The 26,833-nt window shown below is 31.5% G+C and overlaps 2 protein-coding genes across 2 annotated transcripts; one reads left to right on the top strand and one right to left on the bottom strand.

Annotated features, from left to right (window-relative positions):
* Positions 1-1,272: 1,272 nt before the first annotated feature.
* Positions 1,273-11,938, bottom strand: LOC130902049 (protein DENND6A). The gene is made up of 8 exons (XM_057813853.1): positions 11,088-11,938; positions 9,883-10,155; positions 9,227-9,412; positions 8,860-9,086; positions 8,565-8,749; positions 8,243-8,514; positions 6,527-6,748; positions 1,273-4,960 (listed from the first exon to the last, which is right to left on the bottom strand). The coding sequence occupies exons 1-8, from the start codon at positions 11,205-11,207 to the stop codon at positions 4,763-4,765; spliced, it is 1,683 nt and encodes a 560-aa protein (XP_057669836.1). The 5' UTR covers positions 11,208-11,938; the 3' UTR covers positions 1,273-4,762.
* LOC130902067 (protein phosphatase methylesterase 1) lies at positions 11,807-24,230 on the top strand. The gene is made up of 7 exons (XM_057813877.1): positions 11,807-12,193; positions 12,248-12,428; positions 13,220-13,329; positions 13,541-13,780; positions 15,941-16,006; positions 17,363-17,778; positions 21,721-24,230. The coding sequence occupies exons 1-7, from the start codon at positions 12,144-12,146 to the stop codon at positions 21,873-21,875; spliced, it is 1,218 nt and encodes a 405-aa protein (XP_057669860.1). The 5' UTR covers positions 11,807-12,143; the 3' UTR covers positions 21,876-24,230.
* The last annotated feature ends 2,603 nt before the right edge of the window (positions 24,231-26,833 follow it).

Raw genomic sequence — 26,833 nt, 5'->3', positions numbered from 1 at the left:
AAAAATATCAATTTTGAATAAAAAAAATCACAAAATAAGCTGTGCATGAAGTTGTAAACAAACATAAGCGTAGACAACTGGTGAATCGTAATCGGCGAAAATCACCTGTCAGTAGATGGCGCTGAATTTGGCTTCTATAGCGGTGAACAGCAATACAATTTGTAATGGTGTTTGATGCTGTTTAAGTTTTAAGTGATTTCGGGAGGATTTTCTTTATTTTCATAATTGCCGTTAGTTCCTAAACGTGTTACTATGATTAGAACAAAAATTTGTGTACAAGAATCGGTCTAAAAATGACGAAAATTGAAGTAACCCTTTTAACATCATAGAATATAGATGGAGCGGTTTTCAAAGCGGCACATACCTCATTCCTATAGTATTATGTGGCCTAGAATTCAAAAACTATTAAAAGTTTGTGTCTCCAGACGTCAGGCCTAACCTCACAGCCTCATGAGATAACAATTAATCTGAATGATGTAGTTGAAGATTCGAAATGCATTTGTTCATGTAAATACGGGAGGAAGAGATTTGAATATCTACACCAAAAAAGGAGTGGGATTAACAGATCAGCTGTAAACACTGCGTTCCCCGGTATCACAACAAAAAAAGGGGACAAAATAGATCCTTTGGTTCGCAGTGTATACGAGACCCCAACTCTATACATAAGTTTCAAAAAGAGTTTTATTGGCTAGTAGAATAGGATTTTAACATGTAAATTTGTAACACTACACCTTTTACCACGTTTTTAGTGTGATGTGAGGTTATTATCTCAGAAAACCACTTTAAATAGGTATATTTCAGACTAAAATTTCAAATAACACTTTATATTGTTTATAAAACAATAAAATTAGTTCATATTCTGACGTTGTTGTTGCTCAACTCTATTGAAGTATGAAAGAAAATAAACAGATGTCGCCCACTTCGTAATTTTTGCATGTCTTTCAAAAGGACAGTAGTAATATCTAGGTTAAATCAAAGCGATATTTATTTCACCCAAGTGCACAAATAATGTACAGTTATAATATATAGTAATATAATTTTATAGTAATTATAATATATAATAGTAAAATTAAGAGTTGTGGATCTACATATGACTAGCAAATTGTCATCTATCAGTCATGACCTCTCTTCCTCCCCACACAAAACTGTGGGATTTCATATTCCAAAAAAGATCACATAAAAGCATTAAATTTATTATTAAACAATTTGCAAATCTTTCTACTTGCTTCCTATGAAAAGGTGTTATTAGTAGAGGGTGAAATAAAAGAGATATTTATTACAAAATAAACTATTTAATTTATATACATGCTTAAACACTTATAAAAAATTGTTCAATCGACAGGAATAAAACTGTAACATAATAGTTCATTCATTTCTGAAACCAAATTTAGTATTACATTGAAAATTAACTTTCAGTGTAAAAAAATATCTTGGCAAGCCGGATTTTAGTTCAAAGTATTTTCTTTCAAATGTAATAAATCTAAAAATAATTCATTGAATGAGCACATCTGAATTATTCCATTGAAACATACAGAATCAATTTCATCTTAATATCTCCAAACAAGTAATGAATGGACGGTACTGAAAAATAGTATTTATCAAAAAGTTTCATCAATTTGAAAAAAATTTAGCGAAATATACTTCGTCTGATTCAATTGTTCATCAGCACCAAAGGAATGGACACTTTTCATATACACAAGTTATCAATAAAAATATTGCTCTGAATGATGGACTCAATCGTTTTGAAACTAAGATAGAAGAAGACTCAACAGAATAGAACATCGTTCAAAGTAATAGTCTCTCGAATACAATAAAACAACTTTTCAACAATATACAAGAAGTATAAAAAGATTTGCAATTGAGTTGAAATTTTTGGAAACACCCTGATGAACACACTATTTTATATCACTTCACCAATAATTATACTGAATGAGATGTGTGTGGATAACAACGACACAGTTTCCAAAAACCAATTACTGTTTAATTTGGTGCGCAAATATAAGCGCATCTATCTTTAATGGGACTAAATTGATACCTGATGAATTAAAATAAATAAGAGTTAAAAGTCACTGCGGCTAAATGGACTTGACGCAAGCTTGTTGGCAAGACATGGGGACTAAAGTCTAAGATAGTATATTAAATATACCAACAGTCATGAAACACTTCACCAAATACGCGCCGCTTGCTTGGTGGTCAAAAACTAAACAAATAACTCAGAAAAATCTGAACAAGATTCAAAGTATGATCTGTCTGGGTATTACAGGGACATTGTCAACCTGTCCCACAACAGTCTTAGATGCACTACTAAACCTGCCTCCCCTTCACCTTATAGTGAAGACATTTAGCGGTAATTAATTGCAGACAATCATGGGTCAATAAAAAACTTCCGAACGTTCTAAATGTATATCTCTGATACACAGACGGTTCGAAGCTAGCGCAAGGAGTTAGATTGAGCATTTGTGGACCAAAATGCAAGCTCCCCCTACCACTAGGAGAACCACTCACCATTTTTCAGGTAGAATTGCTAACAATAGACAAATGTGCTCAGGAATGAATGGATAGAAACATCTCTAAAAAGCACATTCGCATTCTCTCCTGGTCCTGAAACATACTGAATGCACGCCCAAACTAGTGTGGAAGTGTAAACTAAATCTAAAAGCACTACTTAACAGAAACAAAGTAACCCTAATGTGGCTACCAAGGCACCAGAACATACTAGGTAATGAGGAAGCAGTCGACCTTGCCAAAAAAGAGGCAACAACTCCATACCTAGGACTAGAGCTTTACCAAGATCTCATAAAACACCACATCAATAATTAACTGTACGGATGGCTGAAGAATCAGATGGAGTCTCACTGGAGAAACACTCCAGGACCAAGACAATCTAAAAGATTCATATCAACTAAGAAGTCTGAAAAACTTCTCGTAATGAGCAGAAATGACATGAAACTGATTGTCGGTCTTCTGACAGTTCACTACCACGTCAAACATCACCTTAAGATGATGGCTAACAAGTTAGACACACAAACCTCAGGAGAATAGACTCCTTTTGGACGAGTCTACTGGAAGCAGAACAACGAGATATAGAATATATTCTAGGTATAGGAGCAGTGTGGCTATAAGATCAAAACGACTTCCTAAACAATCTACCTCGATTATCTGAAAACGATAATCGAAATTATCGAAACACGCATAGTACAGTGTAATTGGAGCGGTACTAAACAGTGTTTTCAGTAGATCTTTGGTATTGCCATGAAGCCATAAAACCACTTAGATTTGAACTTGTGGATTGAAAGCATTAACTTAAATCTGTTAATATTATGCTATATATACTTTTGATTTAGAAATACAGAAAGAAAAAACATATTTTAAATATATAATTTTTAAGGAATAAAACTGAAACTATATGAAAAACTAACATTATTCGGTTCCAAAATATTTGAAAATATCTTTACTAATACAATGGTTTCCGTTGGAATACTCTAACCGATATCTTATAGGGTCTAGACCATTGATTCCTAACCGGGGGGTAATTACCACCGCGGTGGTAAAACTTGTATTTCGGAAGGGTAACAATGAGTCGGTTGTTGTCACAAACGTCGAATTTTAGAATGACAAGTCTGAGCGCCAACTACGCGCTGCCATCGCCGCTCGTGCGAGTGAGCACCTCCTTTCCTTGCCGCCCGCTATCAGCCAGACAACGTGCGCATTTGAATTGTATCGTTGAATTAGTGAAGTGATTTCATTTGTTTTATTGTTTTATGCAAGGAGGCCTCTTAAAAAATAAACATTAATATTGTAATTTAGTTTTTTGATAAGTATTTCTTTGTTATTGTGGATTTTGATGTGATAACATGAAATAAGTTTAGTGTTATTTCTTATCGCTTTGCTGTGAACAAAAAATCTCATACCATAGGAGAGGATCTCACTATCTGCTTATATGATGCAGTATCTCTTGTAATTGGCGAACAACATATGGCCAAGATAAAGCAGATTTCACACTTCAATACAACAGTTCCAAGTCGTATTGCAGAGATGAGTAGTGACAAACTGTAATTTCTGATATTAAAAAAAGTCTTATGTTAACGCCGCAATTAAACGATTCGACTGATGTAGCTTCGTGCTCGCAATTGTTGCTATTTACACGTTGCATAAAAGACGATAATATAAAATGGGAATACTTTGATCATTATTCGCGGCGAAGATGTATTTTTAACTTTGAAACGTTTTATTGAAGAAAACGGAATTGATTGGTCAAAGCTAGTTGGTATCTGCACAGACGGTGCTCCTTGATGGGTATTCGTTCGGGATTTCAAACAATAGTTAAACAAGTTGTTCCTCAAGTTTTATCATATCATTGTAAAAATTGTAAATTATATTCGTGGGGGCGCTAACAATTCTAGATAGTTCAAAGTTTATAAAAAAAATAGTTATCAGATTGGTTTGAAATACTGTACATTTCATAAGTACATAAACTTTCATACCCTCATTCTAATATTCTAATATTTTCCTGCATATTCGCTACACAGGTTTTTGCTGATGACTTTTCTTGTATATTTATTCATAAAATTAAATATCTAACTGTACTTTCAAGTGTAACAAAAATATATTTTTATCTGTATAAATATTTGAAAGATTGTAGGTAACTAAGAAATTATTGCAATCAAGACATAACATGAAACAATTACGTCACAACCTTGTATAACGTATAAAATTTGCTACAATAGTACAAATAAATTTGTTTCGATTTTTTCAGCATATATCATGAAATATGTAGAATATTTTTCAAGTCGTCGGGAAGTCCTGATACAATCTCATTTAAACGATGATTGAGTTTTTCTTTGATGGCTAAACTCACAGGTATTACATGTTGATCACATTTTTTAATATTATTTTGGATTCTCAGGACCATGTCTACTATTTCTACTTCCGGTCGACCTTGAGCCCACAACTTCAAATCCTAAAAATTTTATAAAAATCAATATTTAACATCAGGGTATGTTATACTGGTCAATATTCATTATTAAAGTTGATCTTATAATGAAAGCCCACATTTTACAAGAATCACTTAAATATTGAAAACAACACACGGGAAATTTTGCAAAATTCATGGGAATTTATATTTAAAAAGCACACTTACTAAACTAAAAGCTTTGATTAACAAGAGTTGGCACAATTGGGCAAAGCCGTATATAAATAATTTGCAACTTTAAAATAATTCTTACTCAATAGTAGTTAAATATATAAATGGACCTCTTAAGATTTATATTAATTTATGTGATATCTTAGAAGAGTATTATACTATTATGAACAAGTTCGTGAAATGGATACTTAAGTCCTGCTTGGTTACAATGGAATTTTCAATTTTGACGAAGGCGTATATTTTTTATACATTGTGGAATTCGTTTGAACTCAAGTTTTTTTAGAGCAATCGATTTATTTACATTGCTTCTTTTCAATAATTTCTAGGAAGGTCTATTTATTTATATGTTTTGATTCTTTATGTTCTAGAAGTTTGGAGAATTCTTTATTCACATAAAAGAAGTTTAGTTCAGTTTATAATAAATAGTCGTAGTGAACAGAACAAATTAGCAAAGTACTCGGAGAATTTAAATAAATTATACAAGTTAGTTAAGTGACAGTGATAAGTGAATTATTAGTTAGTTAGTTAAGTGTAGTGTATAATATTTAAATAAATTAAGAACGTAAGAGACAGTGTTTATTGATTAATTCCGCGAATAGGAATCGTATAAATAAATAAGAAAAACATTACAATACTAATTTTTGAGAAACATGTTTAGTAAGTTAATATCTATCATTGCTAATAGTAAAGTTGCTTTGGTTGTGAAGGTTTGCTCTGCCTTTGCACTATACAAAAAAAATTAAAAAGGATACATAAATATTGATCCGATATCTCTAATGTATCCTTCAAAAATTAATATACACTCTAAAAAAATGTGAGGTAATTCTGGTCACTACGACAATATAGTATTTGGATTCATGAAACTTTTATATAATTGACATATTTCACAACATAATATAAGTCTTTCTATGTCCATCTTCATATTTGATCACCAACAGCAACAACACACATAAGCATTTTACTACCACAGTATGTTATTCATGAAAGAATTTTAATAAATATAAGTTTTATGTAGCAAAATAAGTTATGTTCCACTGTTAGCTAATTTTTTCAAGTTGGAATTTCTGGAGCCTTTGATGATATTCATACTGAACTTACTGTTTACACCACCAATACTCACTATCTGACGCGCGTTAGGTAAAGGTAAACTTTCTAAAGTTTTTCATCGACTTTTTTACTTTTCTTTTTCACATAGATTCAACTATTTTTCACCGCCAAAGTATTTCTTATATATTTGTCTATTAAAATGTTTAATTTATCTTGCACTCAATACAAAATGATGAAAATTATGCTGAATGATATTTTTTGCAAACCATATGATTTCAGCTTATTTTCTTCAGACCAGAAATAATTGTTTATTATAATCTCTTGATTTATACTTACAGCATTTGACAAGGCCTCAGTCTGGAGAGCTTGTAATTTCAAAGTTAAATCACTGTACCTAGCATTGAACCAGGCTGTGAAATTCGGAGATCTGAAGAATTTCTTGTATAATGCCACCCAATCTCCTTTAATTCCTGTATTATTTAAAGTTAACTGAGGTCCAGCGGTTTCCAAAGTTGCAAAAAATGAGTCTGGGTTGAAAGGTAAAGGTGATGGCGGTGCCTGCGATTGATAAAATAGAAATTATTTCAAGAATTATCTCAAAATGCTGTACATTTTTTTTGTATAGTTCACCAATTAGTTGCTTCAATAATATACCAAGCCTCTCTGCACTGTTTCCTTTTCTATTTTTCATTCATTAGTATAAAAGTTTTATTATTTTTTTAATACATATTCAACTTCACTTCGAGCATAATATTAATTTATCAGCTCCTTTTTCTTGTATATATCTCATTAATACTACCAGAAATCAGAATCAATTTCTGTGACTCTAAGGCAAGGTAACATCTACTTCACTTAGCTAATATTTCCTATAGTGTTATCAATAAGAAATAAGCAATGATACATTGAATAGACGACTTGGAAGACTATCTGGTCTATTCTGAGGTTTACACAATACTACATACAACCATGGTACGCATGTGATGGCGGATGAATAATGGTATGGAATAGCATCTTAAAGAGGTTTTAATGCTCACAGGTACATTATTGGGAAAGTATTCATCTCTTGGGTTCATTTAATTCTTAATTGGTTCTTTGAAATATTCAATACTTAGGTACATTTTGAAATATTAGATCCTTAAATTCCCTTGGCATGAGAAAATTGTGCTTGACTGCCTATCGCAAGAATTGTCCAAAATTACTTTCAAGCAATTGAAATCCAAGTAACAGTATGGCTAGCTAAGAGCACTGACCTTTATTTAATGGGTTACAAGAATTAGTAGATCCACCACACAATTTACAGGAGCATTATCCGTTATCAGTTACCCACTACGCTGTTCAATATAGTATTAGAATAGATAGTAGGTAAAATCGGTTTGAACAGAACAAGGACACTAAAACCAGCGAAACGTGGATTATTAATAAAACAAAGGAAGAGAAGTTAGATAGATAGGAAAGAAAAATACTCAGAAGGATACTAGGAAGTAAAAAGGAGGGATAATTATGGCTGAGAAGAACAAGTAATGAAATAAGGAATCTATTTGGAGAAGCAGAACTAAGCAAAATATTGAGATCCAAAAAAATATAGTGGCTGGGTCCCATACAGAGTGCCAAATTTTAGAGCAACAAAAAAATTATGGACATAGAACAAAGAGGAATAAAAAAAAGGAAGACCAAGGGAAAAATGGTACACAGAGATGATGGAAGACTTAAGAGAGAGACAGAGAGAAATTCAGTACTGTAAAACAAAAACCAAAAATAGTGGAGGTGAAAGAGTGAATGGGAATCATTTTCACTCTATGATATCTAGATACTGTTAAGCTCTAATTGACGACAAAAGAGGAAATACATTATTAAAGTAAGCCTCTTCTTTAAAAAAATTTACATTTCAAATTATATCCCCTACAATAGTGGTTGAAAGAAAAAAAACCATTTCCAATATTTTTTAAGATAAAAAAATAAAAATATAAGTTGTCGCAACTAAGAGTTTGAAAAATTTATTAGTGAAAATATATATTCCAGTAAACTGAATACATAAGGAGGAAAACAACTTACTTTAAATGCATGAATACTCTTCTGGAGTGGCATGAGACTAGCAATATACCTCTCCAAAGGAATCATAAAACTCTGAGTTAGTTCTAATAAATGTCTCCTCAACAGAGCAGATTGCACCTCAAATGGCCGTTTTGAGCTAATTCCACTTAATAATTTTTTGATGAAGTTTTTATCTTTTTGTAATAAAGGTTTGTAAGCTGTGAACACACCAGGACTAGTATCAATCATTTTTGTTGGAGCTGTTTTCTTAAGTTTGTATTTCTGAGCTTGTCCTGAAAATATCAAATTAGTAATTGACAATTAGGAAAAAATCTCAACATACCCAAATCGTCACTAAGTCTTATTGTATGTGGCCAATGATGTAACGTTTTTCCAAAAAACGGATTAGTAACTCCAAGAATAACAGGGGGTGGTCCCTGACTTTTATTTGTAAATTGTTTAAATTCACTGTCATGTATCGTAAAATATGGGCGGTAGTCACCACAGTATTGTAAGGGACTGATGAGTCTAAAATTATTCAATATTCATAAGTATTAAATTTTTATGATATTAATATGAACAATTATACTCTAATTTGAAATATCAACAAATATTTGTTTCAATTAACTTGGTCTTACCTTGTTAATGCCAATACCATTGAAGAACAATGAGTTGGAGATGATGCCATTACCACTATGGGTTCAGAAACAATAACCAATTCCCACAATAGATGGATATGTGATAAAACTGGCTGAAGAATCTCGAATAAATTCAAATCTTCAACATTAGTTTGTATTTGATTATCACCAGGTTCACTGAGTAAAGGCAATGTGGAATTTGCTGATGTGGACAAAGGAATATATGTCTAAAAGATCACGATTATTAAACAAATTCATTAAAATCCATTAAATTTGCATACTAATAGGTCAAAAACATCAATAAATGTTTCTTAAAACAATTACTTAAAAGAGAGTCAAGATTATTTAGATTCAAACATATTTTCACCTGGAAAACAGAGCCAAGCAATGGTAAATTCAATGTAGAGCCAGGTCGTGGAGGCGGCCATCTTTCAATATTATAACATACAGCTTCTAGAGTAATATCTCCATTTTCAAAATATTCAGGAGCAATGTAGCTACAAATTTTACTGAATAGGTTGTTGAATGGAAAAAAAGAAAGAATTACAACACTCTGCAACAAAGATAAAATTAAACATACACTCAATTTACACAGCTGGTAAAATGCTTCTATATTATACTGAGAACTATGCTTTTATCTACAACAAATTAGAGTTTGGATAATAAATAAAATAGGTTCAAACTGAATAAGAATTTTATTATTTATCAAATTACGAAATTTGAAGCAGTTTCTGGTTCTTAGCTTCTAGTCATCCAATACTATATTTTAAAAATATTAATGCTGATGAAGAATTTACTCAATAGTAGTTCATTAATTAGTACTTAAGGTAAATAAATGTATAATGTAGTAATTCAACTTATTTATTTCCTCTTTTGGAAATCTACAATTGACTATTTATGTTTCCAATGTATACATGAAAATATTCAGCATATAAGGTAGTACTTAATCAAAAATATACCTTCAAAACAATTATATACATGACAACTCTTTTTAAAGTTCAAAAATACCATTATATTACTCACTTTTTGAAAATATCCCCTTGGCAAAGTAATATCCTTGACTTGTCGAAAATATACATATCCCCAATAGAAGGAGGCATCTACCTGCAACGCAGTAGGGCACTTGGAATTGTAGTTGTGGTGCTCATTACTAAGGTTTTTTGAACCTTGATTATTCTGAAGTCTTATAATAAAATTAGTATCTCCCATACACCCAGAATTGGAATCGGGAAATGCCAAATAGCATACATTTGAGATTTCTTGTTTTGTAAGGTTAATATGTTTGGGATAGATACTCTGAAAATAAATAAAAATATTGACAACCATATTGATCCATGATTTAGTTAAAGAATATTTTAAATGCCACAATCATAGATACTAGATTTGAGAATTCCCATTCTATATATTATATTTCAAAGCTGTTATGAATATTGCTGGATAAATCTTAATTAATTAGTTATTTTGTTGAAAAAATTATCTAGTATCATATATAACATTCAATATATGTTTAAAACATACATTTATTTATAATAGAAATGCAAATTTAAATGTACAGACACAAATAACTAAAAAGAAAATTACAAAGAATCTATTAAAAATATCTTCTAATCAGCAGAAAAATTAACCTTCCCATAAAGACTACAACTCTACTTTCTATGAAATAATGAAATCTCTGTGTATCTTTTATAAATTGCAAGTGGTACATAGCAATTATTCTCATGGGACTGTCACAATACAATATCCCAGAACAGATTTGTATCAAGTTGCCTACTATTAATGAATCCATTAGATCAAAAACCTTATGATCTTGCCATGAGCTCAGCTAGAATCTCAGAGTCGCAAATCAAGCAGAGGGCATTTGCATCTGGACAGAAATATCTATAACCTGCCTCCTATTAATTTGATAATTCCCCAATATCATGTCGTTAATTCATAATTAATACCTTTAGCTTGGTTTTTAAAACATTTTTTTTTATGAATAAATCTTAAGTGAGTGATTCCTATTTATGAAGTACTGTATAGATTCTAGCTCAATGAATTATATTTGTTTCCCAAATAAAAAGTCACGATTTTCACTGACTAACAGATGAAGTAAAGAAGCAATATTATTTCTGAACCATTGATATTGTAACTGGGTTGTCATAGAGAAATTTCTAATAAAAAAGTATTTCATTTTAGAACTAGTAAGTGGGTCTTTAATACAAAATGCTTCAAATTGAAACGCTTACCTCGAGAGCTTGTCCTAGTTCCAGATCAAATGTTACAACACATATGCAATATAACCAATTGTGAAAATTATCCCAAGCATCTCCAATTTTATTTTCAAATAATTTATCTCCATCTGTCATAATTAATAAATTATACAAACATTCTTATTTTGACATTTTAACCTTTCAATTAAACTAAAATGTTTATATATATCAACAGACATTCATCTTTCAAATACTTCTTCTATAGATAACCTTTACATATGGAAATCTTCTTGAAATCAATTCACATTACTTTGCCATTTTTGACAAACTTCACTTTGCTGTTACAATTCACAATGCAGATCCGGATCGATTAACAATTTATATAAAAAAGTGGAGTCTGGAGAATAAACTAATTAAATAAAAAAGTTCGGTTTTTCAAAAATCTATTCCAATAGACACTAATCTATAAGCACAAGATATTAAAAAATAAGTACAAACACTTTCATTTTTATAGTATTGTATATTCATACTATTACACACACAGCTTCAAACAGAATGTAAAACGTAAAATATTATCTGAACATCCTCGAAAAAATGAGAATAAACCTAGCTACTGAATATTACATGAATCATGTATTAAGTATAATGGACCAATAAATATAAATAAACTTTTAGAAGAATCAAATTTGACGCTATTTAATTTTTGAAGACGGCACTGTATACTTTACAGAAGTATCAACCTAAAAAAATGTCAACAGAATTTTGAAAAACGCATATTATCTTTACGCAAATTAAAAGGAAATGAATAAAATTTTCAAAACAAATTGATATACAAATATTTAGCAATCGTCTACTAAATAAACTACAATTAAACGTCAAACTCAGATATTATGTTGTCAGTATAGTATAGATGAATCGTAAGTGTTTCCTCTATCTATGGTTATAATTGTTTAAAGAGTTTCTACCAATCATCATACACCATATCACAAGTGTGACAATCTGAATCCAAACAAATATAGGCTGCTACAGAGGTACATTAACATATAAATTGTGAAATTTTATACAGTCGTTGATCATATAATTAGTTGCAATATGTCTGAACTTAGAAAATCGATTTTGAAACTCCAAGGAAAGCGCCCTGGGTAAAAATATAAAATTTATTTTATTTCTCATATTTCATAATCTATTTTTAACAGCAAGACCCTGACACCAGTGAAAAATTATACTCCAATTAAATGGACGGAGTATTTTGAAAAAGAAGAAACAGTGGAAATAACAAGTGGAAAATTTCATATATATACAAAAGGATTTGAGGGGCCAATTTTATTATGCCTTCATGGTGGTGGATATTCTGGCTTAACTTGGGCACTATTCGCAGTAAGTCTTATCTTTCAAAAAGAAGTTAAATGATAGTAATTTTAACTGCATAATTGAGAATTGTAGCACTGGTTTCCATGTTTTCTATTAATATATAGAGCTCCAGGAGTACATGAATCTGATAAAAACATCTGAACGGAATAGATATATTTTCATATAAAATATTGACATATTAAATAATAATCCTTGTCAGTTTAAGATAATTCTGTTAAAACTGAATATCAATAGGATGCATAATTAATACAGATTAAACTTATTTATGAAAACAAAATGGAGCAGAAATGGGGGAAAACGAATGAAAATTAATTAATTTCAACACAGAATAAAACATATTCTAAAGAATATGCTACCTGTATAAAAAATTCAATAAACAGGTTTTCAAATTTACTTGTTTTTAATTGAAAGGTTTCTACAACATAGAACTGTTTTGTGGAAATTTTTTAAACAAACCAAATCACACATTTTGATTAGGTAGTGCAATTAGTGTGAACAAGAAAATGAAGATTAGTAGTGATGTTATAATTATTTATCTTGGGTACCTATGTCTTGACCTTTACCTATTATTATGTGTAATCAAAAACCCCTATGACATGTACCTAAGTAATTTCATCTCGTTGGTCTTCCTCAACATTTCCTACAGATTAGTTTTCATAGGGCCTGTATAAATGATATGTGTGGTTGAATGGATTATGCATACCAAAAGCCAAAAAAATTGGAAGGTCTGCTTTATTCTCGATGTTCAGATTTTTAAGTTAGGCATGTTACTAAATTTTACTTTGATGTTATTTAAGGAAGAAGTATCAAAATTGATTAATTGTAGAGTAATAGCAATAGATTTAAGAGGTCATGGAAATACATCTACAACTAACGATGCTGATTTATCATTAGAAATGTTGTCTCAGTAAGTATTATGTTAAATAAGTTTAATATATATATATATATATATATATATATATATACATATATATATATATTATATTTATATATATATATATATATATATATATATATATATATATATATATATATTATATTTATATATATATATATATATATACATATATATATATATATATAGAAATAAATTCTACTAATAAATCAATATTTTATAGAGATGTGGTTGAAATTGCATCAAAACTAACTGAAACAAACCCTTCTCCAATTGTGTTACTTGGACACAGTATGGGAGGTGCTGTGGCAGTAGAAGCAGCACATCATATTGATTGTGTAGTAGGGCTTTGTGTAATTGACGTAGTTGAAGGCACTGCTTTAGATGCATTGTCCTCAATGCAAAGTATCCTTAGAGGGAGACCCTCTCATTTCAAAAGTCTTCCTCATGCTATCCAGTGGTGGTAAGTTTAAGTTTTTTGTCAATCATTCAGCTACAATAGTTAATTTGGAACAGATGTATTATATATACGTTCTGATGTATTTTTTCTTCATTGAGGTAGATTATGTAATGTTATTCTGAGCCTGATTGAACCCTAGTGGTGTAAGTCAAGAATTGATTTAAGAAGTAAGTTATACTGTTTATAACTTTTGGTGGTGAAAATGTATCAAAAAAGTTCCCTATTTAAGTCTTGGATACAGATTGTATTTGTTTTTCAAGAAATAACTTTTGAATTTTGTACATTTATGTTTTCTGTGTAACAAAGCTACTTTTCATCATGGTGAAGGAAGACTCTTATCCACTTTTAACTGTAATAAACTGGTATTGTGTATTTGGCAACAAAATTTGTGGTATTAAATTAACCTATATCTAATTACTGTTTTTTTTAATAAGTCCATATTACATTCCATCTAAATTTATGACAGATTTTAAGTTTTAATGATTAAAAAAATGACAGTAGCATACAAAAAGTTTGAACTTAGAATATCAGAAATAATGAATTCATATCTTTATAATAATTATAATAGGATGCCGTGTTACACTTTGACAAGATGTCATGCTTTGAATTTGAGGATATAAGGGCCTTATCATACTAACAAATTGCGGGCGTCTTCAAAGCGGAGCGGGCGCGCACAAACGTTTATCAAACTAAAAATCAATTCTTAATATATAAGAATAAAATGACTGAGGAGGGAATGTTTTAAAAATGCCGGGTGCTTTGTATAAAACATTTTCAAACTATTGTTTTATTGAGATATAAAAGCTTCAAAATTTTTTATCAATCATTACCTATTACTATTACCTATAATTTTGTTATTCATTGTGGCTTTCTTGTCTATATTGAAATTTTATTCTATTTGTATCTTTATTTAGTAATTTTTATGTTTGTTTTTTAGTTTTTACAAGCTACAAATTGTAAAAATTTTTTGAGGATAAAACATTTCTCTCTCTCTCTCTCTCTGACATCTTTCAAACTGAGCAAAATCCATGTGTAAAACAGACTTCGAGTAAGCTTCGAAATCAATCATGTGATACGAGCGAAACGAAGTGGACAGCGCTGACCTTGGTCGAAGGTCAGGGCCCCTTCAAACCTTTTATTTATCTGGATGAAACAGTGAAAGTTACATTACCCGCGCGCCTGCAATACCTTATGTCTGTGGTGGTATATTTGAGATACTAGAATGGGGGAAGGGGTTATATTCGAGGAAAAGGTTATTTTACGGTAATAAAAATAGAGTTTTAGATTGTTTAAAAATTGCTATCCATTATGAATTATGAAAAAGATAAACTGTGTTTGTAGGAACTTGCTCGACGACAGTTTGATTTCATAATATTGAGGTTTAAATATGAAAATTGTTATTTATATGTATACCATCTAGTGCTGTTATTATGTATTATTTGTTTTATTACTTTGAAGAAATTTACTTTTTAATATACAGAGTGAGTTTTATTATGGAACGCATCAATTTGTGCGCAAGGATGTTGTGATACGGCGGGTATTATGGTGGTATTTACATTGTTGTCAGATCTTTCCTTTTTCCGGAAAAATAATGAACTTTGTTATTTCAAATGGATCACGTTATATATTTTGTGTTTTTAGAAATACTGATTATTTTTCATTTAATATTCTCTATGCCATAATTTAAGAGCTTTAGCTACATTTACAGTATCTCCACCAAAGCTACAATGAATATTATACATTTAGATGGCTGCGATTGACTAAACTCGTTTAATTTGAATATTCTTTAATAATTCATGTACTGATACAAATCTCGCAACATGTCTAGTGTCAGTAAGTTAGTAAAAAGTTTTACGAAACTGGTGCAGTAAAATATTTATCCAAATCCATCAACTGAAGACAAATCTTTAAATGGGATTTCGGTTAGGATATAAATTATTAAAGATATAACACGTTTCTTGTTGACTTCTACGCCTATCACCATATCCCAAATCATTAAAATATCGAATTAGTTCTTTTCCAGATAAAAGATCCATTGTGACTTTCAATAAACTTCCAAGATAATTGAGGCGTTGTATACATAAAACTCACTCTGTATAATATATTCTTGGAGTGAAATTATTTTTAGAGCTACTCAGAATAATTTTTCTATCAAATTTCTAGTTATAAAGGAGGCCAAACTCATAATTTAGAAGCAGCTAGAGTTTCAATGCCAGGGCAAATAGTAAGGTATGTAGATCTAATTGAATTTATTTTCTTTGATCAATTATTGGTGAATGTATAACAAAAAGCAAGGCTGCTCAACCTTTCGAAAAATCGGGCCAAACGGTGGATTCAGTAGTTAACGACGGGCCACTTATATTTCATGTTTCAGTTACTCTCATGACAATCGAAATAAAAACTTAATTAAGAAAATAAAATTGAATTATTGTTTATTAGGAACAAATTGTATATTATTCCAAAATCTTAATAAAGAAACAAAACCTAAATCTAGGGTAATTTGTTTATACAATCAATGTTATTTCCGCCGTTGTTTGTCTTTTAATAATTTACTTATGTTTGGCTACAAATCCGACGTTGACAGCAACAAGTTACAAATATGTTGCTCAGTTAAGGATGTGCTGTATTTATTTTTTACCTAATTAAGGCCTGAAAAAACCTTTTTGCATACACATGTTGATCCAAAACTACTTAAAAACTGTAACGCCAGATCATTTATTACTGGAAATTCTCCATTTGTTACCAATTTCCAGAAATCTGCAAAATCTTACGAAGAATTTTGTACTTTCGAAGAAAATTTGTTAACAAAAAGGTTTTTCAACGTATCATGATTTAGCAGTTCAATTGATTATTGGCAGGATAAGTAACTATTTAGCCAAACTTATTACGAAAGGATTTATAAAAATTTATACATTTTGTTTTTTACTCTCGAAATCTTGAAATCTCCTCTCAAATGACTGTGATAAGCATTTAATTTTAGATTGGTATTTAGAGTAATTAACAGAAACAATATTAAGCAGCTCTTTCAAATGTTTAAGTGTGGGTAAGAGAGCCAATTGAAAAGAGATTCAATTTTGCTTTGAATCTGCTTATCAAATTAAACATAGTCGGAAGTGAACACTCTTTACCCTGTAATTTGAGATTCAAACTATTGAGGTAATTCGTAATGTCTACAAGAAATGCAAGATCTCTCAATCAGGATGTATTCTTCGAATGGTAAAACCCCTTTCTGCTCTAAAAATTGCGACACCTGTTGTCGCAAGTTGAAGAAATATTTCAACATGCTGCCCCTTGAAAGCCATTGCACAGCACAATACAGTTGTAACTCTCCATATTTTCTGATTTGTTCTTCAAATAATAGCCTGAATTGACGTCTGTTAAGAGTTTTTGCACGTATGTAATTTATGCAGCGTACTACTGGATCCATAATGTGCGTCGCGGGCCACTTAAAATTCCTTCGGCCACAGTGTGGCCCGTGGGCCTGGGGTTGAGCAGCCTGGATATAAAGGATACAAATAAGTGTTTTTAAAGTGATTAACTTATGATACACACATACATTTTGATGAATAATCAATTAAATTTTAGCATCAAAACTGGCAAATTAGCTGCAGATGATTGTGATAACATTGATGAGTCAGTATTATTATCATCCGATTTGATGAAGGGAACCATTCACTCCCCTTTAGAACTTCCCGAAGTTATTGAAAATGAGGAAGATGAAGCTGTGCACACACAAGAATCAGATAATTGTGTTGATTGCGGTAAACCACCTCTTTCGAAAAATCAGAAAATTGATTTATTCAAAAATTCAAATGTCGCTAAAGTCGAATCGGGAGGGCCTCAGTATACTTGGAGGATTGATCTCAGTAAAACAGAGAAGTTCTGGGCAGGTTGGTTTAAAGGTTTATCGCAGAAATTTTTGGATTTACGTATACCTAAACTTTTGTTATTGGCAAATATACACGGATTAGATACAGCTTTAACAGTTGGTCAGATGCAAGGTAAGCTTTGTATTGAATATTATTTTCCATAAATTTCTCATTTGTTGTAGAATAACTTATTTTTTGAATTAATTAATTTCTGTATACTCTATTATACCGGATGCGCCAGAGAAACTTACTTATTTGGAAAAACTCCCGAGCAGTGAGTTGGGGGAGTAGAGGAGTGGGAGGAAGCGCATCCGGAGGGGGAAGTCCCCCCTCTAGTCAGTTGCAATCATGCTCTGATCGAGAGAGCAACGGGCATTCGCCGTTGAGAGTTACTTTTCTAATAATCGCTCAATTGTTGAAACAAAACGTGCATTCCGCACTCGTTTTGAAATTCCTCCTCACAGACTTGTTCCTGGCTGTAATTCAATTCTGTCGTGGGTTACCTCATTTCAGGAGTACGGAAGTGTCGCTAAACCCAGACCTGGACATCAAAGGACCACCAGAACTCCGGATTTTTATTACGGGGCTATTTTAAATCCCTGGCTTATGACGATCGACCACGGGTCATTGCTCACTTGGAGAACAACATTCGTGATGCCATTGCCAACATACCCATTGATATGCTGCGAATAGTGGAGACGAACTTCCAAAATCGCCTAAATCAGTGTATACACAATGGAGGTCGCCATTTAACAGATGTCAATTGCAGCACTGAATGAAAAAAAAACTTGGGACATTGTATTCTCAAATAAAAAAATTATTAAAACAATATCTGAAGTACTTTTGTTTTTATTGACCTTTCAAATAAGTAAGTTTCTCTGGCGCACCCTGTATATTAAGGAAGGAGAGGATTTAAAAGTGAAAAGAAGGTTATCTATATAATTTTTTTGAAGGTAATCAGGAAGAGTTTTTTTTATTTTTTTTTTGCAGCACTTGGAAGTGAGAAACGCGATTTTAGCTTCAAATATCGCGGTTAATTTGTTATAAAAAATTAAAAAAAAAAGAAAAACAAACTCTTCCTTATTACCTATTGATTTATGTGAAGAAGTGATGTTCAAATTTTCAAAAGAATCGGTTCAGTAGATTTTGAGTTCTAATGTTCACGATCTTCAAAAATGAAGTTTTTGGGAAAATCGATTCAAAGTTTTTTGTATGTGAAAATTCAAAATAAACCACCAATAAAAAACATGAATTCTTATACTTACGTAGACTCATCAATGCCAGAAATATATAGAAAAAGAAGAGGGATTCGGGAAAACGAAGGAAATTGTAGTTGCTTTCTACTAGGGGTGACGAGCAACTACCGGGATGGTATAAAAATCAAGTATCAAGACCGCCCGCCCCCTACTTTAATCAAAGAAAAACAAAAAATTAAAAAAAAAACAAATAGGAAAACAAAAAAAATACAAAATATCCCTAAACCGAGAGGAGCTTACACAAGCTTCCCCTTTTCGTCTTCTTCTGGTCAATTGTCGTTCGCTTTTCCTCCTTTCAGCCAGAAGGCCAAGCACAAGGCTACGGAACCTCCACGACCTTGTAGAAGAGCAACTTCTATATTAGGGCCAATTCCAACACACCTTGATAACGTTTAACGCAAAAAGGCGGCATTTGGCTAAGGAGAAAGTGTTGTTTCGTCAAGACAATGCACCAGCTCACAGGTCCATTATTGTAATGGCCAAAATTAATGAATTAAATATTAAATTGCTACCTCATGCAGCCCATTCATCAGATTCACCCCCTTGGATTATTTTCTGCTTCCAGACTTGAATAAAGGCTTGGTGGTCAGATATTTTACAACAATGAAAAGGTGATTTCAGCAGTTAATGACTATTTTCAGGAGCTTGGTGATTCTTATTATAATAAGGGTATCGAACTTATTGAACACCCAATGTATGGAGCTAGAAAGAGTTTATGTTGAAAAATGAATATATTTTTTTTCCAAAATTTTCTGTTTTCTTTGTCGGGCCAGGCTCTTTTGGGACCATCCTCGTAGTGGATGACAGTTTGGGTCAAATGCATAAGTCCTTTATATGTCTTCTGTGCAGATATTATACAAAGCCTTTTTGCTGCACTTTTAAGAAGCTTTTTCAGCATTGCGAAGCACAAGTTAGTTAAATAGTGCGGTATCCAATATTTTTACGATCGATCAAATGATCTATAGACATATCAGTTTTGATATTTCAATTTCTCAGTATGTCACAACTGTGTTAATTCAAGGAAACCATTGATGTTATCAGACAATCTTCTCGGATTTTGTCCTGGATACGTCGGAGTTTAGTACATTAATCATTTTCTGTACAATATTGGAGTACCCATGACTTGTCTTTTTATTGCTCGAAAAGTTTTTTCTTCTTGATTACCGTTGGCGATATTCATACTGAAGACATTGTTTACATCAAAACTATGCCAACACTCACGATTGATTTTTTAAATATTTTTCGAATCCTTTAACTTTCAAAAAACATCTGAAATTTCATAGCGAAATTCGAAATAATAAGAACGTTATAATAGTTCGAGTGCTCTATAATCACTTTGGATTGACAGCCACTTTTTAAACTAAGTTAGAATTTCTGGAACCGTTGATGATATTTATACTGAACACATTGTTCTGTACTTCTACACTCACAATTACACGGTGAAATGCGCGTTTCGATATCCAAGTTATCGTCTTTAGAATCTCTAAATAATATTGAATCTTTTATTCAGAATCACCAGTTTATCTTGAATATCTGAAGACGATAACTTGGTTATCGAAACGCGCGTCAGAAAGTGTAATTGTGAGTGTTGGTGTAAACAGTTTATTCAGTATGAAAACCTTCCTTCTACAAAAAATTTATCCGTTATTTTTACTCGGATTGACTTGAAGTTTGTACAAAATATTCTCAACCTATTCGTTTAGAAAAAAAAATTAAAACCTCACCCCCCCTTAATGTTGCATTTGATTTATGTTTGTTCGTTTCATTGCAATCATTTTCTGCTAAACGAATTTATTGAAAAGTTATGGAGAAATTTATGTGAATAGATGTGTAAATACTAGCTGCTCTATAAATTTTAAAAATTTCTTTGGATTGAAATTTTTCTAAATATAATAATAATTGATGGTATATATCCCTGAAATCTTATTTATGTATGTAAGTTTGGATCTATTGTGTCCGTTTTTCTTGCTGCGATACTGCAGAACCCAGTGTTTACAGCTGATCCATCAATCCCATTCCTCTTAAAAAGTCTAGAATGTGGGATGTCTGTAATTACTAGAGATCTCCGTCTTCTATTTCAAGCTCTCCCAGGTGTAGAGCTTTGGAGTTGCTTAGTGTTTCACTTTTCGAGAGAATATGGATAAAGGTTTTGTCTTCTGAGCGTTAAAATCTTCACACCTCATTATCTGCTAAGTCTAGCGTCTTCAGGTATCCGTTGAGGCGACAGTGCCCCAATAGAACCCCTGTTAGTATTCGTAGATTGTTCTTACTTAGGTTGATACATTCGACAGATCTATTCTGGTTTTAGTTTCATAGAAGTGTCTCATGTCCCAGCCCCTGTAGCTGATACCACAAAAGCCAAGGCTTTAAGAGTGCTGATTCTGGGCGCGTACACTCCTATTCCACTTTTGTCTGCTGCTTTAGATCCGTTTGTATACCATTTAATGGTATTTCTGTTTATTTCTTGTTTGGTGTTTTGATTCCACTTGCTTTTACAGTTTATTATTGAGGTAAAGTTTTTCCCAAAGCTTAACTTTTTCGATGCATATCCCAAGGTTGGACATTATTTAGTATTATTATAGTATTATTTAGTAATGAGTTTTCTTTGATGATTCCATCTCTGAACATTCTAAGCAATGTTTTATCTGCAACACTATCCAGTACTATGTGGAGAGGTGATAGATCTAGAATCACTCCTAGTGCATCTGTTGGGCATGATTCCATGGCCCCGGTTGCATATGAACCAGCCAGTCTTTGTACTAAATCTTATTTCAAAATATCATATTTCTATGGTACGTCTATATGTAATAATTTTTAGGAAAATTCCAGTTACAAGTTTTGGCAAAATCTGGCCATGCTATTCATGAGGATCAACCCCATCATGTAGCTGAAATAGTAAGTGGTTATTTGGTGAAGCAGAGGATAGCTATTTCAAAGTCAACCTTTGTTCATGCGAGCTTACCAGCGTGTTAATTTTACATTAAATAGATATATATATATACATATATATATATATATATATATATATATATATATATATATATATATATATAGATGTAATTGTTCCATAGTAATTTTTGTAAGTAAATTAAAACCTCATTTAATATGGAGACAAAAAAATATACAAATATCTAACAACTTTATTTTGGTACTAAAATGTAATTTAAATTATTAGTTATTCATAAAGTGGCAAATGTAAACTAGTGGCATTTTGTTTATATTGTCAAGTTGAAGATGTATCTCACCCACAGCTGCACCAATGTTTTGGGAAAAAATTTAATACCTTGTTTATAGTTTATAATAAATCTATTAATTAATTAAAATCAATTTAAGGCTCTTTTACTGCTATGATAACTAATTTATCTTCATTTAGTTTTCCATTATAGAGAAATACCTTGTTCTGAATAGCTTTGATCTAATTTTTAAATAATTTATTACCCTGTGGCATTTCTGAACAAGGTATATCTACTGGTATCATTTTTTTTTGTAGCTGGAGTCAAACTGTTTTCAAATTGTCATTTTTGTATTTGTACGAATAATATCTTGAAGAAAAATTCAATATTCCTTGTGCAGTTGATGTCGAAACATAGGAAGCCCTCGATTTTTGAAAATATTGTTGAGTATTTCGGTAATGTTACAATTTAAATTTCAAATTCATTTACCATAATACATATAATCATTGATAATTCCTGAAATATTTAAGTAATTTATAGTTAACCGCGTTGGCGTGGGCACTTTATGGTGCTGGGCCATTTAATCTAGTCGTGACATGGGGGGAGATCGAGACTCTTTTATTCTCAACTTATTTCGAGCGTTGTGTACTCGGGATTTAGGCCTAAAATTATGATTGTTCAATTGCCTACGAATATCATGGTCATATGTAGATATATAAGTCACGAGGGCCTATAATAGCTTAATGAAATCTATTAATTGAGATTTTTTTAAATTAGAAGTGTTTAAAGTTTAAGTTTTCATCAGTTTGGAAAATTGTGATTAAGATGTCACATTGCCAGATACTTACGGTATATAGATTGATGGCTCCTGTTATACGAGGGCCGCTTTTTTTCAACCTCCGATCGCTACGTGGGCATTTGTTGTAGGCGACTGCGAAGCTCTCGCACTACACATTCCGCCATTACTGACATTCAAGTGTCAGTCGGCGTTGTGCTACATCCACGTAAACATGTCGGCCATAATTGATGCTCCCGCCAAGTGTGAATTGCGAAGTGTATTTCATTTTCTACCGGCTGAAGGCTATAGTGCTGCAGAAATCAATCAGAGAATGAATCGTGTGTATAAGAAAAATTTCATGAGTGATGGTGTTGTGCGTGAATGGTGTCGAAAGTTTTATGACGTGCATGATGAAGGGGGCCAAGGACGTAAATCTGGTTCAACGAGTTGACAAAATGGTTAAATCCTGAAATGAAGACATGGCTTAGTGGGAAGCGCTTTCAAACCAACGTCAAGAACTACTTGAATTCATTGGTGGCAACTTTCTTTAAAGAGGGTATTGAAAAGCTTGTCCACATAGATGACAAATGTCTCAATCTCTTTGTAATTGTACTAATCTTTTAGTAATAAAATTATTGTTTTATATGAACTTATCTTTTATTTATAGCTTATCGGATGTTAAAAAAAAACTGCCCTCGTAGATAATAGAAACAGTCTAAATTTCGAAAACAACAGTATAGGAAATTAATTTACAGTTACTAGTTTTTGCTACTTTGTGCTATACTCGTTTGTTAGTAGTATTAGTGCTTCAAATAACCATTTTCTTCAATTTAAAATCTTTTCTGTTATGAATGAATAATGTGCTGAAATACTTTCAAAGTTAGTTTTAATTTGAAAAGTTCAATTAATAAAATTGAAATACTTAATTGATTGAAGTTTGCAAAAACAAATATTTTCAATCTAGTAAGAGTTTGCAAAAAATTCAAACTAACTTAAATTATTAAGTTGTAACTGAATTCATACTGAACAGACTGTTTACTACAAACATACCAGAACTATCAGTTTTGAAAGAAAATGTTGCAGAAATGTTCAGCAGACAGTGTAATTGTGAGTGTTAGTTAACAGTTTGTTCAGTAGTTTACATTATAACTTGTACATTTGAAACTGTGTACACTACAATACTTGTACAATTTATTACTGTTACTGAAAGTTTACTTTTTTGTATTTGCGCTTATCTAAGGAGGTACTTAAAGGACAATGACACTTTTATATTATTTATTCTTTTATTTCGAGAGTATTAATGTTGTTGCTGGTCAAACAACGTATGGTACAATAATTGTTTGTTAATGTATTCTTCAATAAATTGAATGAAAAATATTAGTTTCGTTTTGCAAAACAACCTTAATTCCTCGACAGGAGACTCTTCCTTAGGAAGTGGTATTTGGCCTCAATTAAAGAATTTAAATAATTGGTACTCAAATGGGGTAAACAGTTAATATTAAATTGGACGCCACCAGCTTTTTAACGAACGACGTTAAAAATGAATAAAAAAAGACGATCTATCCCCAGACACGATTATCCAAATTAATATTTATTGCTAAAACAATAAAAAAAGTTTCAGCAACAAATAAATTTATTGAAAAAAGAGCACAACGAATAAAAAAACTTCTATATATATAAGACTGGGACTTATCTATGGAAATCCAGGATGGTTGGAGCCCTCAACTAAATTCCCAGTTGAGTTGAATTAGCTTGTTTGTTGAGTACCGGTTGAGTTCTTTGGGTGTGGTTGAAACTCCAACCTGGCATCTGTAGAACTGTGGGAAACAAATAAAATGAGGATGGAAACGGGAACACAGATGAAATTACTGAAGAAGGAGCAGATTTGAATAAAAGGAACGTATGCTCTAACATTTAAAAAATTTATTTATATTTTTGGAAATATATCCAAAGAGGAATCAGTTCTATTCGTTCTTTTACCCAAATAACCAGAAAATAGGAATTTATATGAAAACTATCATATAAAACAAAAGGAAAGCCATGAAGATAACTTGAATTTGTTCAAAAACTCGAATGTTAGAATCAATAAATAAGAAGTGACTTATTACTGTGCCTCAATATGTCAATAAAAGAATATTCAAAATGTGTGAAGAAAAACGTAACAAGCCGAATCAAATGTTGCAATCTGCAATTTTTAAAATTCTTATTTTTATGCACTAGAGAGTAATAAAACGTACCTACTTACTAATCCAAAACTTAGTATGGTTATTTTAAATACTATTACATAATAATCTAAATGTTTCTAAGGTGATACGAGTTTTCGAGCTTTTATCGGTCTTCTGTAACCTGTATAGGACACTAGAAAAAGGTTTGGACTAGCCCAAAACCCGGTGTATTAAAGATTACACAGCCTTGTCATAAGATCTATAAATACCGATTTGCCAATAAAATTTAGAAATTTTGTTTTATTCCAAGAATCTCTTACTGAATACACTGTTTACACTACCACTACACCAACACACATAATTACAATGTCTGACGCGTGTTTCTATAACCAAGTTATCGTCTTCAGAGATTGAAGGTGAACTAAAACCTAATAACTTGATTTACCTGTTTTATACTGAATTTGCCCAACAATAAACCTTCCGAGAAAATTAATTCCAACGGGAAAACCTCCTTGGAGGGAATCATCACATTTATTCCTTGATTACTAAACTATAGAGTGGGCTGTAACTAATTGGTCCTTATTTAAGCTTTTCTTACATTTACCAATTTCAATGCTTTTATATGCATCCAACAATTTATTATTGGATAAATTTTGTAACAGGACAATAACGGATATCTTAGTCTGCCTAATATATCTCCCGTCATAATTACAGCTAATTGTAAAACCCATTCCGTTAAATATTCCTTCCAATCTCTTTGAAGAACTTTTGTTGTACTAGAAATAGTTTTGTTCCATACATATTTTTGTTAACTGTAAATATTCTTCATTTACATCAGCTCCCAAATTATTAAGTCTCAGTAAGTTCTCAAAGTACTCAAAGGTCTGGGGGATCGGCACGCTGGGAAATGATGAACTACAGTATAAAACAGATATGTTAACTTATTTGGTTTTAGTTTACTTTTGTGAGTGTTCGTGTAAATAGTGTGTTCAGTATGAATATCACCAACGGTTCCAAAAATTTCAACTTAGTCCAAGAATCTGTTCCTGAGGAATTTCACCGAAAATACGATTTTAGGTTTTTCCATATAGTAAGGAGGTTGTGTATTGTGCAATCTATTGTTATTATGGAAATTTTGGAAGGTCCGCGTAAACGCAGAAAAATTGGTCCTTCATCAGTTGATGAAAAAACATTAATATTCAATTTTTTTAAAAACTTACGGAAAAACATTTATGTAAGTGTTGATGATCCAGTGGACTTAGTAATAGATATTGATTATATTTATACAAATGTTATTTCATAGGATAATACTTGAGGTACAACTTGAAAAAATATTTTAATTGTCTACTAAAAAGGATTTTAAGAATTGGCTAAATTCAAAAATCGTATTCTCTATGTTCCAAAAAATATAAATTTGCAGAAAATCGTGGAATGATGGTAATTAGATCTCCACAATGTCAATTAAACCAGATTGAGCTGGTATTAGCGTACTGCTAAAGGAATAAAGTTTCAAGAAAAAATAATTCTTTGTGAAGCCTGAAAAATCGGAAAAGACAGTTAATAATATGATTAAAGAAGAGGAGAAAATGTGGAAGTTGGACAATATTACTGAGAAAATGATCAAGTCACTCAGAGGTAGCTCTACTTATATTGGTAACATTTTATATTAGAATTATTCTTTATGATATGAGGTTATTTAAAACACAAAGTTTGAACCCTTATACCTATATAACCAGTATAGTACAATGTTCTTCATAAAATATTTTAGAAAAAATTGCACTTTTCTACCTTCAGCTGTTTGGAAGTTATAAGCAG

Source organism: Diorhabda carinulata, chromosome 1 (genome assembly GCF_026250575.1).
Source record: "Diorhabda carinulata isolate Delta chromosome 1, icDioCari1.1, whole genome shotgun sequence".
Classification (NCBI taxonomy): domain Eukaryota; kingdom Metazoa; phylum Arthropoda; class Insecta; order Coleoptera; family Chrysomelidae; genus Diorhabda; species Diorhabda carinulata.
Note: the sequence above shows the minus strand (reverse complement) of the source record. Positions and strands in the feature narration are given on the sequence as shown.